At 53.0% G+C, this 16,941-nt stretch overlaps 7 protein-coding genes across 7 annotated transcripts; 1 reads left to right on the top strand and 6 right to left on the bottom strand.

The window, feature by feature from the left end:
• Nucleotides 1-53: 53 nt before the first annotated feature.
• On the top strand, nucleotides 54-1,193 carry COCCADRAFT_4731 (uncharacterized protein; the record flags this gene model as incomplete). Its single annotated transcript, XM_007713704.1, has 1 exon — nucleotides 54-1,193. The coding sequence occupies one exon, from the start codon at nucleotides 54-56 to the stop codon at nucleotides 1,191-1,193; it is 1,140 nt and encodes a 379-aa protein (XP_007711894.1).
• A 670-nt stretch (nucleotides 1,194-1,863) lies between these two features.
• On the bottom strand, nucleotides 1,864-4,155 carry COCCADRAFT_95080 (uncharacterized protein; the record flags this gene model as incomplete). The annotated part of the gene is made up of 1 exon (XM_007713743.1): nucleotides 1,864-4,155. One exon carries the CDS (start codon nucleotides 4,153-4,155, stop codon nucleotides 1,864-1,866), a length of 2,292 nt encoding a protein of 763 aa, XP_007711933.1.
• Nucleotides 4,156-5,802: 1,647 nt separating this feature from the next.
• COCCADRAFT_4729 (uncharacterized protein) lies at nucleotides 5,803-6,899 on the bottom strand (the record flags this gene model as incomplete). The annotated part of the gene is made up of 2 exons (XM_007713703.1): nucleotides 5,803-6,752; nucleotides 6,815-6,899. The coding sequence occupies 2 exons, from the start codon at nucleotides 6,897-6,899 to the stop codon at nucleotides 5,803-5,805; spliced, it is 1,035 nt and encodes a 344-aa protein (XP_007711893.1).
• A 338-nt stretch (nucleotides 6,900-7,237) lies between these two features.
• On the bottom strand, nucleotides 7,238-10,381 carry COCCADRAFT_95070 (uncharacterized protein; the record flags this gene model as incomplete). The annotated part of the gene is made up of 2 exons (XM_007713742.1): nucleotides 7,238-7,373; nucleotides 7,425-10,381. The coding sequence occupies 2 exons, from the start codon at nucleotides 10,379-10,381 to the stop codon at nucleotides 7,238-7,240; spliced, it is 3,093 nt and encodes a 1,030-aa protein (XP_007711932.1).
• A 1,064-nt stretch (nucleotides 10,382-11,445) lies between these two features.
• Nucleotides 11,446-12,605, bottom strand: COCCADRAFT_95211 (uncharacterized protein; the record flags this gene model as incomplete). The annotated part of the gene is made up of 2 exons (XM_007713741.1): nucleotides 11,446-11,504; nucleotides 11,564-12,605. The coding sequence occupies 2 exons, from the start codon at nucleotides 12,603-12,605 to the stop codon at nucleotides 11,446-11,448; spliced, it is 1,101 nt and encodes a 366-aa protein (XP_007711931.1).
• Nucleotides 12,606-13,935: 1,330 nt separating this feature from the next.
• Nucleotides 13,936-14,622, bottom strand: COCCADRAFT_95101 (uncharacterized protein; the record flags this gene model as incomplete). Its single annotated transcript, XM_007713740.1, has 1 exon — nucleotides 13,936-14,622. One exon carries the CDS (start codon nucleotides 14,620-14,622, stop codon nucleotides 13,936-13,938), a length of 687 nt encoding a protein of 228 aa, XP_007711930.1.
• Nucleotides 14,623-15,117: 495 nt separating this feature from the next.
• On the bottom strand, nucleotides 15,118-15,944 carry COCCADRAFT_95069 (uncharacterized protein; the record flags this gene model as incomplete). Its single annotated transcript, XM_007713739.1, has 2 exons — nucleotides 15,118-15,455; nucleotides 15,509-15,944. The coding sequence occupies 2 exons, from the start codon at nucleotides 15,942-15,944 to the stop codon at nucleotides 15,118-15,120; spliced, it is 774 nt and encodes a 257-aa protein (XP_007711929.1).
• Nucleotides 15,945-16,941: the final 997 nt, after the last annotated feature.

Here is a 16,941-nt window from a genome sequence, read left to right as displayed (position 1 = left end):
AAGGACGAATACATCAACTTGAAGCCCAACTAGCCCGCCATGTCAACGCCCCCATGCACGGCATGGAGTCAATTGACCAGAACCTCATGGCCAGCACCCCAACCTCATTCGACTGGTCTGTCGGGGGTGGCAGCAGCACCGGATCCCATCTGAACCTCGACACCAGCATCCCCGCGACATTCACCGCCGACGACCTGGACCTGGGCGCCTTCTCCGCGCGCAGCGGCAGCATGCCCTCAATCGCCATAGACGAATGTGAGCCTTTCCCCAACTTTTCCTCGCCGTCTTCACCAGTACCTTCATTATGGTTAGGTACCACGCGTGCCTCGTCTCCCGACTCCATGCCCTCGGGGCCGCCACCACCACCCTCGGCCAGCAGCCTCTCCAACTACACCACCCCCTCCTCCTACTCCTCTTCCGGCAAACTCCCAACAACAACCTCCCCCTTACCCTCGGGAGAAATGCACATAGCCCCTTCTTGGGAATTCATGGCACACCCGCACCTACCGCCTTCCCAACTCCACCCCCCAACCAACAATGCTCCCCTGTCCCGCCCAGCCCACTCCCGCAAAACATCCACATCCTCCCTCTCGGCCGGAAGCACCGACCAAACCATGTCTCCCATCCCTGAAATCGACGACGACCTCCTTCCCCTCGCCCCGGTCCCGCGTCTCCCCCGCCAAGGCATCTTCGCCGCCCGCCGCGCCGAATCCCCCGGCCCAGCATCCTCGCGCTCAAGCTACACAGACCGCAGCCGCGCCCTCGCTACCACGCCCCTCCCTTCGCGCTTCGAAGCCGAAACCCTCACCAACGAATTTATCCGCCACCTCGAGTCACTAGACTACAAGGCCTACTCCCTCTCCCCTTTACTCTTTGCGAGATTCTGCGAAGCCGTCTATCCCAATGCTCAACCGTCGTCGGCTGTAGAGCTCTCGGTTAGCATGGCCATGGCGAGGTTCCATGTCTTTCTCGCTATGGCGATTGCCATGAAGGCGAGGATTAGGGATGCGCCTGAGCAGACGAATGCGCTGCTCGAGACGTGCTATGAGCTCGCCATGCAGCAGACGGGGTCTTCGACTTTTTGGCAAGAGGCCGGTGCCATGGAGGCGGCGCAATTGCTTGCGCTTTTTGCGGCGTTGAGGAAGGCTGGGGGAGGAGAGGAGGGCGGGTTGAGACATTCCTTTTCGTGGTAAGCTGTTTTCTTCCATCTCTTCTGACTGTTATGTTGTTGTTGTTTTTTGGGATCGAGGGTTTTTTTTCCGGGTGTTTATATCGTGCATATCTCTTTCTTTCTTTCTTGATCATTCTTTTTCTTTTTCTTTTCAACAAGGCAGACGGACCATGTCGAGATGAAGGCGTTATTCCCCCCTCCCATTCTTTCTCTTTCCAAGCAAGGTGGGGGGATCCTCATATGTTTTGTTTTTTTTCCAAACGCAAAACTTCCAAACAAATACAGAACCATGTATATATACATATGTATGCGTACGCAGCATTTTGCTCTGTAGCGAGCAAATAAAAGATGAAATCATGAATTTAAGCTTAGAATATATGACTTTGAAAGAAAAAAAAAGTGAGTTATTTGATTCTTGTTTCCAGGAAGTGTCAAGACGTCAATCACATGTCAAATGAGAGCTTAGTAATAAACATATCGCCAACATCGCATTACCATTCCTATCAGGAAAACAAAAACGAAAACAAAACATCATCAATTAGCATACATCAAACAACGCACTAGTTTCCAAGGGTATGTAACTATCCACCTCAAACGCACCAGCAAATTCGAAGGAAAAAAAATCATTTTACACATCTCCCTCTGCTTCCATATTACTCCTCCTTTCTTCCATCACACACACACACCAACTACTACCAATGCCTCCCCTTCGTCTTCATAGCCTCACTAACCACCAGCCCAGGAATCGTAAACCCATACCCATCCGTCCGTCCCTCTCTATCCTTATTACTAATCTCCACCCTAAGCGTAACATCGAGTCCATACGGCCCGCACAAACCAGACGACTGGACACCATTTGCCGCTGGATGTTGCGTTCCTGCTCCATGCTCACCAAGATGGAAGGGGTGGCGCATGTTATCTTTTGCGCCGGGGGCTTCACTCATGGTAGATTTTGCGTCGCCGTTTGTGTGCACGGAGGGTGCGGCGCCGGGTTGGGGGCCGGGCGCGGATAAGGTGGCAGCGGGCGGGATGCTGGATTCGCAGATGATGGCGTAGTTGCGGGAGGGCATTGTGGCGTGGTTTGAGTCGGAGGTTTTGGATTCAGGTTTGGTGCCGTTGGAGTCGGTGGTGCCGTTTGTGCCGTTTGTACCGTTTGCGACGACGCCGTCGGGGAGGGCCGGGTCGCGGTCGAAGATTTCGAGGAGGGTCTCGTCGGTTTCCTTGTCGAGGTGGTGGATCTTGTTGCGTTTAGCGAGAAGGTTGGCTACGGCTTGCGGTGGGGGCTTGTTGGTGATGGCGGAACTGATGATGTTGGGCATGTAGCGCCAGTCCTCCTCGGCACGAAGTCCTTGTTTGGCGTTGGAGTAGAAGCGACCAATGGCTCCGAGATGAACATCTCCTCCGAGAATGGTGACTCGGGCAGAGAACTTTTGGGAAAAGGCCTGCAACTTGTGCATGAGCTGCCTGCGCTCCTCCTTGTGCTGGCGGGCCGTGTAATGGTCGTCGAGATCGTCAAGCAAATCAACCTTGCCGTCAAACTGGTTGAAGAAACCGCCAGCAAAGCCGAAGCGCTTGTTCAAAAACTTGATAGGCGCAATCAGAGGCGACTGCAAAATGTTCTCAAGCCAAATCAAACGGGGATACGCGATGGGAACACCGAGCAGCAAGATCATGTGCTTGAGCTCTGGGTTGGCAGTAAACTCTGCATCTAAACGATCAAACAGCAGCTTGTACGTCTCCGGGTAGTTAACCTGGTGCCTTGTACGCTCTGTTCGGGCATCAATACCAGCAAAGGCAATTCGTGCACCTAGCTGGCAGTAAATGTTGCGGCTTCGTTCCTCGACATAGGGACCGGGCTTGGAGCCAATAATGTATGATGGGTCGCCTTCATCGTTGGTCATTACAAACGTATCCTGGACCTGGGCATGATCTACAGGCGTCGTCTTCTCTCCTTGAGCATGTACGGCCGTCGTCTGGGGAGCATCCGTGGTATAGGTACTCGGTGGCGGAGCAAGATGGTGCTGGAACAAAAGATAGTACTTGTGAGCGACTCCTCCAATACCGCGGAAAACAGAGCAGTTCATAAAGTGATCGGTGTAGGAACCAAATCCATCAATAATGTCGTGGTCGTCCCAGATGTTCACCTGAGGAATCTGGCTGTTGGCAGTGGAAAAGGGGGCCGTGCCGTACCACCGGACATAGTTGTTGTAGTAGTACTCGTCGCACTCGTCACGCATCTGCCTGTCAAAGGGGAATTCGCGTCGCTTGTGGGGATTGGAGATGTCGGTCCAGGGCTTCAGTGGACCATCTACTCGTACTCCGTCATTGTAGATCTGGTCACCACCACCAATCATGACGTGGAAAGGTCGCTGGTCGTGCATGCGCAGGACATCATGCCAAAGCACAGGTCCCTGCCAAACGTCCAAGTCGGTTCCAACACTAAACCCATTGCAAGAGTGGAACATGATGCGCATGGACTGAGAGATGGAGGGAATCACAAATCTCGTGGGCTTCTCCTCCTTTCTGCCATCCACATATTTGAGGCTCTGGATGTCGTAGTTCCACCTCGACTCAAACGGCTGCATGGGCGCGTCGATGAGAAAGCGCCAAAACGCCTTCTTGGAGTCTTCATACAACTTTTGGCCGTGAAACACCCTCTCTGCAACGCTGAACCGCACATCGCCGAGCGACCTGTCTACAGGACCAGCGGGTGACAGCGTAAGCTGCGGGCTCGGATGTACTCCGTTTGCATCCTGCTGCCCCGGCTTGGTCACAACCAGCACACTGCCATGCCATATAGGCTGTCCCGCCTGCTGATTGCTGGTGCGCCTATAGTTCAGCAGCGGCCCGAGTACAACATCCAGCGAACCCGAGGTGCTGACAATCTGAGGACCCTGGCCAATGCCTTGAACACCACTGGGATCGGTATGCGGTTGGACATCTGCGGACGCCGTGAAAGCAGGTTGCTGGTATTCGGTCGCCATGGTCGCGACTAAAGGGCTCGTAGTAGTCGTAGTCGTATAAAAGGGCGAGAAACAGATGCTCACGCCACGCGCGTCAAAAAGACTATGACGTTACACTTGGAGGCTGTCAGTCAGCAAGAGGGGCTTGAATTCCGCGAAAAGGCGCCAAACTCACAATTGCGAATGGTGCTGAGAGACTCTAGTAAGCCGCCAAAAGGTCTGGCGCAGATGGGGAGGGGCAATGCGCGCGCGACACAAGGGGGAAATATCACGGAAAGCCTTTTGCGCAAGAACAAGAGTCCAATTGAGTTCCGGGGGTGGAAGTGGACCTCTCCTCTTCGCAAAACAATACTAGTAAATAAACAAAGTGCAAGTATGTATGGCGTCAGTATTGTATGGCGTGGACTGTCCAAAACAACGCGTATGGTAAACGAGGAAAAGGGAGGAAGAAGAGAGAGAGAGGCTGGGGGCCCCCAAAAACGTATGCAAGCCTTAAGCACTCGAAAGACCAGAAAGTTGTGTTGTGCCAGTTGATTGCTGGGCCACAAGCAAGAGACGGACGGGTCAGGGATGCGCTGCCGCTAGCCGGGGTGGGTGGGGATGAACAGTCCTGGTTCGAGTCTCGAGCCACAAAAAAAAGAGGTGAATAGGGTGCCCGCAACCGCAACCGCGGTGGATCGCGCTCTAGTGTGGATCTTGCCTTTCAAGATATATACGCTATACATAAGTCTACGAAAAAAAAGGGCAGACCATTTATTTATTTTTGACGTGCTGATCCGGACAAGGCGGACACACCTCTTTTGTTCTGGCGACTCCTCCCTCACTCGCTATACACTAGATAATCGGGGAAGCACAAGCGCAAAAAGTCCTAGTAAGTTCGCGCGGGAAAAAGGGTGACATCGATGAGCTCATGACCCCCGGGTGCCAAAGCAAGCTTCCCGAGTTGCAGACACGCTAAGAAAACTACACAGCCACCCCATGCACTGGCGCTTATCCCAAAATGACGCAGCTTGGAGTGGCTTGTGTGTGTGTGTGTCTGTGGCTGGCAAAGATCCCACTTTGTAATCTCATTTTGTCAGCCACCCCTTTGCTGCAAGGGGAGAAATGTGTTTGTATGTGTGTAGGGCAGACCCACGTTGCCCTCACTTTTCGCCAAAACATAACTCGTTAAAGTTATAAATTTACCTTAAGAAAAAAGAAAAGAAAAGGTCTTCTTAGAAAAAAAATCTTTCAACTTTATATTTTTATATATGTACAATCCTAAGAGACAGACAGAGAGAGAGAGAGTTAAAAGTAGGAGAAAAATAATAAGAATACAAAAGGAAATTAATTTACTTTACTAAGTTCAAGAGCCTATATCTAGGTAAAAGTCAGAGCAACATACGCTCTATCCTAAAGAAATGTATTCGCAACCACAGGGGCTGTTGTTCGTATTTCCCACCCTACACGTCCACGTTGGTACACACGCTTGTGTTTTGGGTGAAATAGCGATCACCCATGCTTGCGTGAACTGTTTCGTCAGCGCCACACACACACACACATACGGGGATGTCCATTGCACGGTTCAACTGCTGCCTGCTGGGCCCGGATCGACACAACATGCAAGCCATTGATGTGCTTGATTAGACATGTTTAAACTACTATACGTTTATCATATCTGGATTATCCTCACGCTGCCTCTTCCTCCACAGACAACACATCCTCAGGCTTCAACCCCATCTCCTGACCCACCCGCCTCACCACCTCCTGAATAGCTTTACACGCCGGACTATCAGGGTACGCCGTCAAAAAGCTCTCTCCAAAATCACACGCCATGCCAATCCGCGGATCGAGGGGCACTGCCCCTAGATATGGAATCCCCTCATCTTTCGCCAACCGCTCCGCGCCCCCTGTGCTTGCCCTGAAAATCTGACTTTCATGCTTACACCCAGGACACACAAACCCGCTCATATTCTCCACAATACCCAACACGCGTATTCCCGCCTTTCGGCAAAAATCAATCTCCTTGCGTACATCCAGCAGCGCAACTTCTTGAGGTGTAGACACGAGAACCGCGCCATCAACACCCGAGGCTTTGAGGAACGAATTCACCGATAGATGTTCATCAGACGTGCCGGGGGGCGTATCAACGATGAGGAAATCCAGTTCCCCCCACGCAACGTCCATCAGAAACTTTTTAATGAGTCCATTCTTCTTTGCGCCCCGCCAGATAACCGCGTCGTCGCGATTCGGCAGCATAAACTGTACACTCATGACACCTAGGTTCTCGCTGACCCAGACGGGCTCCCATCCTTCGCCGCTAACGTGTATTGTTTCTTCTTCTACGCCCATCATCTTGGGTATGCTGGGCCCGCAAATGTCCGTGTCCATGAGACCGACTGTGGATTGAGGATTCGATGCGAAACCGTGGGAGAGCATGGTGCTAAAAGTCGACTTCCCTACTCCGCCTTTGCCTGAGAGTACTAGGATCTTGTGTTTGACAGAGGCAAGTCGTGCTGTGATGAGGGGAATGTCTGGGTCAGGGCCTTTGGGCGCAGAGGCGCATATTGCTTGGTTGGGACATCCTGCGCAGGAGTCTGCTTTACCAGCTGTGGCAGATTCTGGTCCAGGGCAGTGTTCTGTGAGCCATGTGTTAGTCGTGTGCTCTTCTGAGTCGCCTGCGGTGGCGGGGCAAACCTACCCGGCTCAGGCGCAACCAGCTGGGGTGCTGCTTTGAGAGGCGCTTCAAAGTCCACTTGTACAGGCTCTTCCAGTGACGGCGCCATTATAGTTGTAGGGCTTGCGTGCAGGTAAAGTCTACATTGTTGCGTGCTCGACAAACATCCTCGACACGCTTGATAATCAACCTCCGCGTCGCCGCTGCTAGCTGCTACTCTTGGCATTCTTGCCCCACCCTCTTCCGACTTTCGGCACCAATGACTACAACGCCATAACTAACAAATCACACCTATGTCAATCACATTTTCTTTTGCCACGAGAAAATATCTTGATGCTTGTGGGATAACATCTATTCATGCAAACTATGCTGATCTAGTACTTCTTGTCATCGTCTGAATCCAGCCTTTCGAACAAGTCCAAAGTCCTTCTCATCACGAATCAACCCCTACTGGAGTTTGACCATCACGTATGGTATTTCTACATCTTCCTCCTTCTGGTCCTCGGCCGTTATCTCGAAGATGACGTTCTTCTGATGGTCGGGGATCGGCTTCTTGCTAACGTGCTCCACCAGCTTGCTCATTCTATTCACACTATTAGCATTTGATATCATATGAGAGACATAAGCAACTTACTTCAGAGGCATGCGATCCTTCAGCTTCGAAGGAGGGTAGAATGATGCGTACAGCAAGCTGACGCCCGAGCTGATCATCTGAATTGACAAGCCCTTCTTCTCAAAGTGGTCAACAAACTCCTTGAGCGTGATGTCATCCACCTCAAAGCGGTCCCACAGCTTGTCAATCGTCACTTCACCATCGTGTCCTTGGTATGTTCCCTTAGGGCTTGCTATTGGCTCACTGAAGCCAAAGAAGGGCAGCGCCAGGTTGATGAAACCGTTCTTGTACTGCTCAATGTCCTTCTTGCCGTCAATGATCTTGTAGAGCTCGAGGTTGACAAGACCAGTTACAAGTGCTGTCGTTGTAGCAATAGCAGGAATAATCTTGCCAGCAATAAACTTGGTCTTGTGGCGGTCCGCCTGCTCAATCTTGTAGTTCTCTGCACGTAGATTGCTAGCAGCGGTGATGAAGTCAATGTGATGGTTGGTGTCATCATCCTTCTCAAACTCAACAGGCTCAAGCCTAAATCCAGCCAAAGACTTCGGGTCTGGAAGCTGGCTGATGATCTTGTTGAGAACATCATTGTCATCTCCACCAGCCTGGTTGGCATTTGGATCCGGCTCCTTCTCATCCGCCTGGATCTTCACAGTAGGATCGGGCTGGAAGTCGGGAACGATCATATCGTTGAGTACCTCCACGTAGTGCTCTCGAGATGCATTCGGCTTGATGCCATAGTTGAAGGCGTGCAGAGTGGCGGCGGCTTCAACGTAGGTGAAGTGGGTGGGGTTTGAAGGGTCAAACTTGGTTGGGTCGGGCGCACGCTTTGGTCCTGACCAGAATGGCTGGCCAGATCCAGTCTTGGAGTCCTTGGGGAAGTTGTAAAGTAACTGCGCGATTGCGTGGTTGTAGTTCTTCTCGAACTGGTGGCGCGCCCAGATGATGCAGTCATCAAAAGTCAGTGGCTTCTCAGTCACCAAGAAATCTCGGAGAGTCTCCAGAGTCTGCTTCTCGTTTCCAGATTGCTTCAATGAAGCACCGAGGTAATCGGGCTGCGTCAAGTACAAGTTGACAATCTCGGGTCCCTTAACAAACAGCGAATCGAATGACTCTCGCGCCCACGCAATCGTATGCTCGATTCGGTTGGGGAAACTCCTCAATGTGCACATAGGGAATGACTTCTCCGGTGGGTCCTGTGATGAAGAGTAGGACTCGGTAATGAATGGCAGAACAACCTGCGTGTTGCCCTTGGTACCAAGAGTGCCGCTGTCGAGCAGAGGCTTGCGGAAGAAGACGCATCGTCGGTCGACATATGTGCGCGCTTCCACGTTGTCGAGCGCATTCGTCACGCCATCTAGCGAATTCCAGAAATCCTCGTTGAAGATGTGCTCGGTTTCGGGGCCGACCTTGTCTTGCAGAGTAACAATCTTTCCCTTGAGATCTGGGTTCATAACCTGTACTGCCTTTGCAGCAGCATCGCTCTTTAGCTTGCCGACATCTGCAGGACGGAACAAGAACTGGCGGTTGAGATTGCTCTTCTCAATCTGGTCGTTGTCGGTTACAGTAATCTTACCCTCAGGACCAGTAGCTAGGCCCATCATAGCCCAGTTCTTGAGCATTTCACAACCAATGGCACCTGCACCGACCAGGAACTGCTTGACATTACTGAGCTTCTTCTGGTATTCCTGACCCAGTACCGCAATCTGACCGTCATATCGCGAACCAATCGGAGCGCACTGCTCCTCCGAACGGGTTGTGGAGGTAGGGAGCGACTCTAGGGAATCGAAGTAGAGGAACTGCACAATGGGGTGGAACTTTCCAGACACAGACTTCAATACTTCCTGGGCAGCCATTCCACCGAAGAAGGCAGCGACAGGGCTGAGGTCACCACGAGCCTGGTAACTGAGTTCCTTGATGAGCTTCTCGTCCAGCTCGACCTTCTCTTCACCTTCGCCTGCAATCTCCTGTGCAATCTTGAATAGCTCCGTCGCATCAGCCTCGTGGTGAGGGCGCGGGAACTCGCCCTTGTGAAGTTTTGCAAACTTGTGGAGAGCTTGAATGCCAACGTGCAGTTGTTGTGGTCGGTCGAACTTTGCGAAATCGGAAATGAGAAGTTCGGGCTTCTTCAGCTGCTTGCTGAATGGCTCAAAGTTAAGAATCTTGGGCATCTTGACCTGGATAAACTGGCCTCCCCTCTTGTACTCTCCCAGCCCTGACACGTCGCCAATCGAGAAGGTATAAGGTCCCTTGACCTCAATCTTGCGAGGCGCACAGCCGTTCAGAGCCTCCATTCCCTCAACTTCGGAAAAGGTGACCCAATCGCCATCTTCAAGACCATGCCTTGTCTCATCCAATGCCGATACAATGCCCTCCTCGTCAATGCCAGCAATGATGCCATTGGTCACGTTCTCACCAGTGGGATCGCCAACAGTGAAGTTCTTTCCGAAATCGGTGAAAATGGTACCGAACAGACCAAACGTATCCGTGATAACAATGTAGATACCGTTGTCATGGCAGTAGTCGGCGATCTTGACCTGGTCATCTAGCGGGGTATCCGTGAGCACTACAACCTGGAACTGCTTCAACTGCGATAGATCTGACGTCAGGTCTTTCCCGCTGAACTCCTGGACGGGTGTGTATGGGTTTAGTTCGGAAACGCGGGGCACGGTAACGGAGGCGCGCGGCTTTCCTACGTCGTCGGGGGTAAGGAAGAACTGTGACGATAGATCGGCGAGAGCGGCGGGCTTGGGGTCGTAAAGCGTCAACGATTTGACTCCGGCAAGAGCAATGTTCTTCGCAATCTCTACACCAAGGCCTCGCAGACCAGCGACAAGGACATTGGACGAACCCATGCGCTTCATGGCCTCGTGGCCCAGCACGTACAGCTGTCTGCTGTATAGGGACTCGTCAATGTCGCCACTGTTTCCAGAGGCTTCCTTGAGCTGCTCAACGGCAGTGGCGGGACTATCGACCTGCATCTTTTCCTGTTCGATGTTAGCTTTCGATCAAGCGTGTTTCGAAGTGACGAAGCCGACAGCGGTTGTAGACGCGCGGGGTGTCCTGGTTCGAGGACGCAGGGAAGCTTACTGTCATAGCCTTTTCTTTCTTGCTGGGACGAGCGTCCTCGTCGTTCTGTTGCCTCTTCCCCAGTTTGCCGACTATTGAGAAGCTTAGCAGCTGTCCGGTGTGGCAATCGCGGGCGCCTTGACTATCGCGGGGTAGCAAGCTGTGTGGTGTTTTTGGTCGTGGGACGCAGACAAACTAGATCAACTGGCTTGTCTTATTGTTGAGTAAGATGATGTAAACAGGAGGAAAGAAATCTGCTGGAGAAGCAGCAGGCGGCAGTAGTTATTACGTGAGTACCTGTCAAATCGAGAGGGTAAGAGCTCCACAGTAGCGCCATCCCACTTTGGTCTTGGCACATGCAATCATCAATCAGCCCCGTTTGCAATTCTAGCTTACATACTCTCGTAGTCGCGCCATTTGCAATTAGCTTTTTCCGCCACTGTATTGTTTCTTTCAAATTCCGTAGAGTCATACAGCTAGAACATGCTCCAAGATTCACCACAGCCATAATCACGTCATTAAAATAACTTTTGTGAAGGAATTGTTTTTCATAGTTACACCCCTAATCGAGGGCTCATGTTTTCGTTCAATCCATGTACGTATCTTCCGTATCCATAATCTCATATTCCTTGCGTCTCGTCCACACGCATACTTCATTAAGCGGTTCAACGCCCATCTTCTCCATCGTCGTGTAACTGAAAAAGAAAAACGGAATAAAAAAACATGACTCATCGCTATCGCAGCGTAGTAAAAGCTCGCACGCTAAAACGCCTTTACTCCCAAAATAAACGCCAGTCGGTAAGGCTCTATGCAGGCGAGCCTGATAACCCTCCTTTTCTTATCAAAAGATAAACCGGTAGCATGCTCATAAAACATTGCATCTAGTAGCGGACTAGACGGCGCGAAAGGAAGAAAAAAACATGTGACTTTGTACAGTTCAAGTATTCCTGCGGGAAGCTTGAATAAGACGACGAGATTACCGCCTTGACGAGTGTCGTGTTCGGCGAGTGTGTCGGTCTGATGAGCTTGCGCTGCCTGGGTGGTTGTTAGAATATTACTCGAGGATTGATTTGTAGAAATAATTGGTCACTTACTTGTACTCGTGTAGTCGCTGTACATGTATGATGTTCCGCTGACAGTCGTGCTCTTGTCGTCCGCCTTGTGGTCCTGGTGTTTCTTCAGACCCAGTGCAAGCGCCAGGCCACCAAGACCAGCGGCAATGCCGAGACCCTTCTTTGCGCCACTGTGCTTCTCTGAACCAGCGCGCGAGGGACGAGCAGGACGACCTGCGCCGTACCAGCGTCCGCCAGCTGCGCCTCCGCTGTGGTGGTGCTCTTCGATGTAGGTTTCCTCGTGGCTGTGCTTGCGCTTCTTGCCGAAACCAAAGATGGCGAGAAGAGTGTCGAAGAGGGCGCGGGCGCAGCAGAAAAGGCACAACAGAAGGAGCAGCAAAACACCCAGAATGACACCAATGACGATACCGGCAATGGCACCACCGCTGAGACCGCTGTCCTGACCCTCAGTGGGAACGAGGTCGTTGCCGGCTGCGCCAGTGGGAATTGGAGTTTGGAAGGGAACTGTCGCGGTTGGGGTGCCAGTGTAGGTGACTATAACAACGCCTGAGCCAGTGGGTCGTAGAGGAGCGGAGGGTGAAATACCTCCAGAGCTTCCACCAGCAATCAGAGCGCATTGGCCGGCAGTGAGGCAGTAGAATCCCGAGTCGCAGCAAGTGGAGCCACATGGATTTTGCGAGTCCTTGCAAGTCTGTGTCGCAGTCGCAGGGACGTAAGTGCTAAAGACCTCAGTCTTTGTGAGGAGTCCGACCGTCTCGACATAAGTGGTGGTGTGGTACTCCCAGACGCCTCCTGTTCCCTGTGGGCTGGCATTGCCAGCGCCGCCGCATTGCGCCTGGTTCTGCGCATCGGTGTAGCAGGTGGAGCCTGAAGGGCAGCATAGCCAGCCGCCGTAACCGCAGGGAACTCCATCGCAGGCTCGTTTTTCGATAGACTGGGACGAGTTGTGGTAATTTTCCAAGTCTTGAAAGTGGAGTGGAGGATAAGGCTTTGCAAGGGCGGCTGGCAGATATGCGAATGCAGCCAGAGTGAGCATGGCGGAAGGCATAGTGAAGAGGTGCATGGTAGCGATCGACTGTACCAAACGGCCGGCAAACGAGGCGGCGATTGGATGGAACTGGAGGAGATGCGTCTGCAGAAAGAAGAAGAAGAGCGACAGGCTGGTGCTGGTGCTGCGGCGCGATACTATACTCGCCGTGGGCTGTCGGGGCGGTGAATGCGTGGGTAGCTGCGGGGTCGGCCTGTTGGCTAGCGTGCTGTCCAGACCCGGACGACTAGGTGTACGTAGGATGACTGGCTTCCTGCAGCAGTGGATGGCCTGTCTCTTGCGAAAAAGAAACAAAAAGAAAGTCAGCAATATGTTTGAACAAAGCCAAAGTGCAGTGGTAGGGAGTATGTAATTGTGCAGGAGAAGGAAGCAGGTCGGGGCAAAGAAAAAGGTACACTTGGAATATGCGTGAGGTTGGGGGAGCCTGCGGGTCGGTGGCTGGTACTGGGGAGGGGAGGTTGGGGAGGCTACTGCCGCCCAGAGTCGCAACACGGCCTGCGGTAAGTGTATGCGCCTGCGCGAATTCTTCGTCACCGGCTGCTAGTCCTCTTTTGCGTATATACGACTTCGCGTAATCGTTGCTGTCGTGTCAAAAAGTGGGCGCGTTGTCTGAGCATATGCACTCGACAGTGTGTTGTAGGTATACTTGGACCTTGGTGTACCGCATAGACGCTCCACCCCCCCGGTCACCTAGCAACCAGAACACGGCAGCGTGTCTCGAACCGGTCTGCGCACCTTTCCCAGCGCCTTTCTCCTACTAGCCACTACTACGTATTATCCAGTCCCCCTGCAACTACACATGTCTGTAAGTGGCAGCTGGGCCTAAATTGGGCGTCAGTAATATCTGCGTGCCTTGGCATCTGATATCATGACATTCTCGACGTGTTGCAGCCGGCGCAGGCCGGTGCCATGGTTTGCAGTGGTTTGCAGCCGTTTGCCTTACTAGTCGCCAATCGTCTTTGCCTATCGTGTCGCCCTCTTCCGCACCATCCGCCGATTTGCACGTCACGATTCGAGAGCCTGTCTTTTAGCCCTGCTCCCCTGTCGCAGCTGTCATCTCGCCATCTCAGCCATCGTGCTGTCCGTATTACAACCCACTTAATTCGACCATGGACCAAGTTTTCGGGTTACCAGCATCCATCTTCCATGTGCAAATACATACAGTATCTACATATCCAGCTGCTTTCCCCCATGAACCATGCATTCTCAACCCGGACACCAGCAAGCCACCTATGCCATCATCTAACTCATCCACTGCCTCCACCCAGAGCGTGCTTGGAGAAGAGTTTCCGATGGGCTTGCTCTGATTTTGCAAAGCGCGGCTTTTGCATCTTGAAGAAGCGCCTCACCTCTTCACCTCGGAGCCGGTGCCGACATCATTCTCCTGCCTCGTCAAGATCTTCTTAGGGCCCCAAACCCCCGCCCTGCCGCCCATGTCCACACTGACTGTCTTGGGACCCATCGACTCCCCACCGTCGCCGTTGCCAGTGCCATTGTCCTTTGTGTTCTTGGGCCCAGTGGCCATCTTTGCGACTGACAACGAGGTCAAGAGTCTTGTAGGACTGCCCGTGGTACCACTGCTACCAGCATTCCTTTTCCCCTTGAACTTTTTGCCTCCCGAAGTCTCGATCCACGGACCGCCCTCTCTCTTAGCTCTGATTTCGTCTTCTTCTTTCTCTTGCTTCGCCCGCTGCTCTGCTTCTCGTTCTCTAGCAGCCTTCTCGCGAGCCTCGCGTCGAACACGCTCCTCTTTTGCCCTCATTTCGGCAGCTACCTTCTCCTTGACCGCATTCTCACGAGCCTGGCGGGCCTTGGCAATGGCTTCTTGGTCAGAACGGACTTGAGCCTCGATTTCGGCACGTGCTTCGGCTCTGATGCAGAGGTAGCATGGGAAGTGCGACGGACGGTACTGCTCGTCGTCCTTGATGTCAAGACAGACATTGTCGGAGAGGAGTCCTGGACGACACATCTCGATATAAGGACGATCGGAAAGGTGACCGCACGTATGCATCTTCTTCCAGTAGAGACACATGTTTGTGAAGGGCTTGTGGGGCCGCCAGTGAACCGCTGTGGCGAGTGTCCGATCGAAAACTGGCAGTGTTAACGCGAACTAGTATAGCAGTGGGTGGTCAAAATGTGAGACCAAGATGGCATCTTAAGTGTCGCCGCTTCGGCGTTGGGTAAGTGAAGGTGGGGGGAGGTGAGGGCGCGCTTTCCTCAAAGCTCAATGACTGTGAGTTATGTCAATCACTGAAGTAAGTGAAAGCAGCATTTGGAACCATGCGAAAACGATAGAGAATGAAGGAACACAACATCAAATGAAACTATAGAGGGTATATCCACCACACCAGACGGACCACAAGTGGGCCCATAGGTATCGCGCCAATCGAGATGCATAGGGGTATACAAAACATTCCACGCCCATCCTGATGTGCTCCATGCAGCACTCCGACACTGGAAGACGCCGCCAAAACATACAGTTGATAGATACATGACAAAACAGATGACGGAGCAAGCACACTAGGGTTTACGCTGACCTCCGTTGGCGCTTTGCCTGTGGACGAGCACCGCGATGCTCGACCTCGGTGACACGGCTGCCGCCCATCTCCCGGACCTTTGTTACAAGGGCGTCAGTCTCGTCAAGCTCCTGCATTTCGTCGCCGCCTCCAATGCTCTTGCCCATGAGCAATACGTTGGGAACTGTTCTGCGGCCAGTGGATTTGTGTAGGAACGCTTGTAGTTTCTCGCCCATAGGGTTGAGATCCAGCTCGACAACGTAGGGCCTAGGAACAATGTTGTATTTTTCAAGCAGAATGTGCTTTGCCTTCTTCGAGTGGGGGCAGTAGGACTTTGAAAAGATGATCACTGTAAGAGGTTAGTAACTGCGCACAGGGGGGGTTGACGTATCTTCAACATACTCGGGCTCTTCTTCAAGATGGCATTGAGCTCCATCTCGACTTCGTGGTCCTCGGGGGTCTCGTGCTCCATCATGGCTGCCTGGTCGCGAGGCCTGCCGCCTTGTTGGGCAACACCCGGTACTCTGTCGCCATCCATCTTGACGCGGCCTGCTACACCCTTCTTGTCTGGGCCTTCAACGCCGGCCTTGACTTTGGCGTACTTGTCGTCGGCATGCTTCTTGGCCTGGTCCTCGGCGGCCTTGAGGCGCGAGCCAACACTCTCTGCATCGCGCTGTTTTACGGCTTCTGCATACTCCTTCTCCTGCAGCGCCTGCTGCGTTTTTGTGAAGAAGTCGGACGATGTGGTCTGGCGGGCTCCTCTTGACATGTAGAAGAGCACGGTGATTGTGACGATGATGAGGATGACAGACAGCCTCATGCGACGCTGTGACGGCATGGTGGCGTAGATGACGTTACTCGTCTGGGTCGCGTGGTATGTTGTGCGCCGAGGGATGGGTGAAGTGGTGCGATTGCTATGCGATGGGGAGACTATCGAATACCAATGGTCTGGTGTTGTGTCGGATCTGGCAGGTGGGCCAGTGTTGGTGTAGTATGATTGTCAGGGTGGATGTGTGATGCCTGAGGTGGTGCTGCTGCTGGGCGCCGCAATAGCCAATGGGGAGGGGCCAGATGCGTGCTGTGCTAACAACGACAACAATAGGCAGGAGTATCAAACCGGGGCGCAATTGTGTGTGTGCGAGAAAAAAAGGAAGCACCCGTTGAATGCGCTGTGGGCCACGGCCGTATCTAAGCGTGTGGAGTTGGGAGAGCGCGGTGGCAGCTGTTTGGCGCTGTGTTTGGAACAAATGCGGAGACGAGATGAGGTGGCCCTGGCCTCATCGATCCTTACCTGTCCTGCCATCGCGCTACTTGCCTGCCCAACCAACACCATGCATCCTGTGCGACAACGACACTGCTGTCTGCGCCCCCAACGTGTGCGCAACCTCTGTCGTCCTTGTTTGAGACCCTAGGAAACACCAAAGCGCCTGACGTAAGCACCGTAAGATGCCGAGTCTCGAGCGCAAGGCTTGCTGTGTGTAATACTACGCATCTTCTTTGCGCTGTCAGCACCAGGCCATGCGACGGGAGTCTGGCACACGCAACCTACGGTACCTCGGTCCGCAGTACGAAGTCGATCATCCACTGCGCTTTTCCCGCTTTTGCTCCAACAGCCTAGGCCTCAGCCCGCCTGTCCCCTGACTAGCCGTGGCTACGGATCCGGCTATCCTAGCAGCCCGTGACAGCGCGTGTGGTTTGCAGAGACCAGGGCAGGGCAGAGCAAATGCAACCAATGCCGTCAATTGACATGATTCTCTCTCGCCCAAACTGCTGTCGTGCCACCCATGTCTGCAAGCAGTCGACAGTACACCGGATCTTCTACTTGATGGAGTTCC

The sequence above is a fragment of the Bipolaris zeicola genome (genome assembly GCF_000523435.1).
Source record: "Bipolaris zeicola 26-R-13 unplaced genomic scaffold scaffold_66, whole genome shotgun sequence".
NCBI classification, from domain to species: Eukaryota; Fungi; Ascomycota; class Dothideomycetes; order Pleosporales; family Pleosporaceae; genus Bipolaris; species Bipolaris zeicola.
The sequence above is the reverse complement of the archived record's forward strand: the minus strand, read 5'-3'. Positions and strand labels throughout refer to the sequence as shown.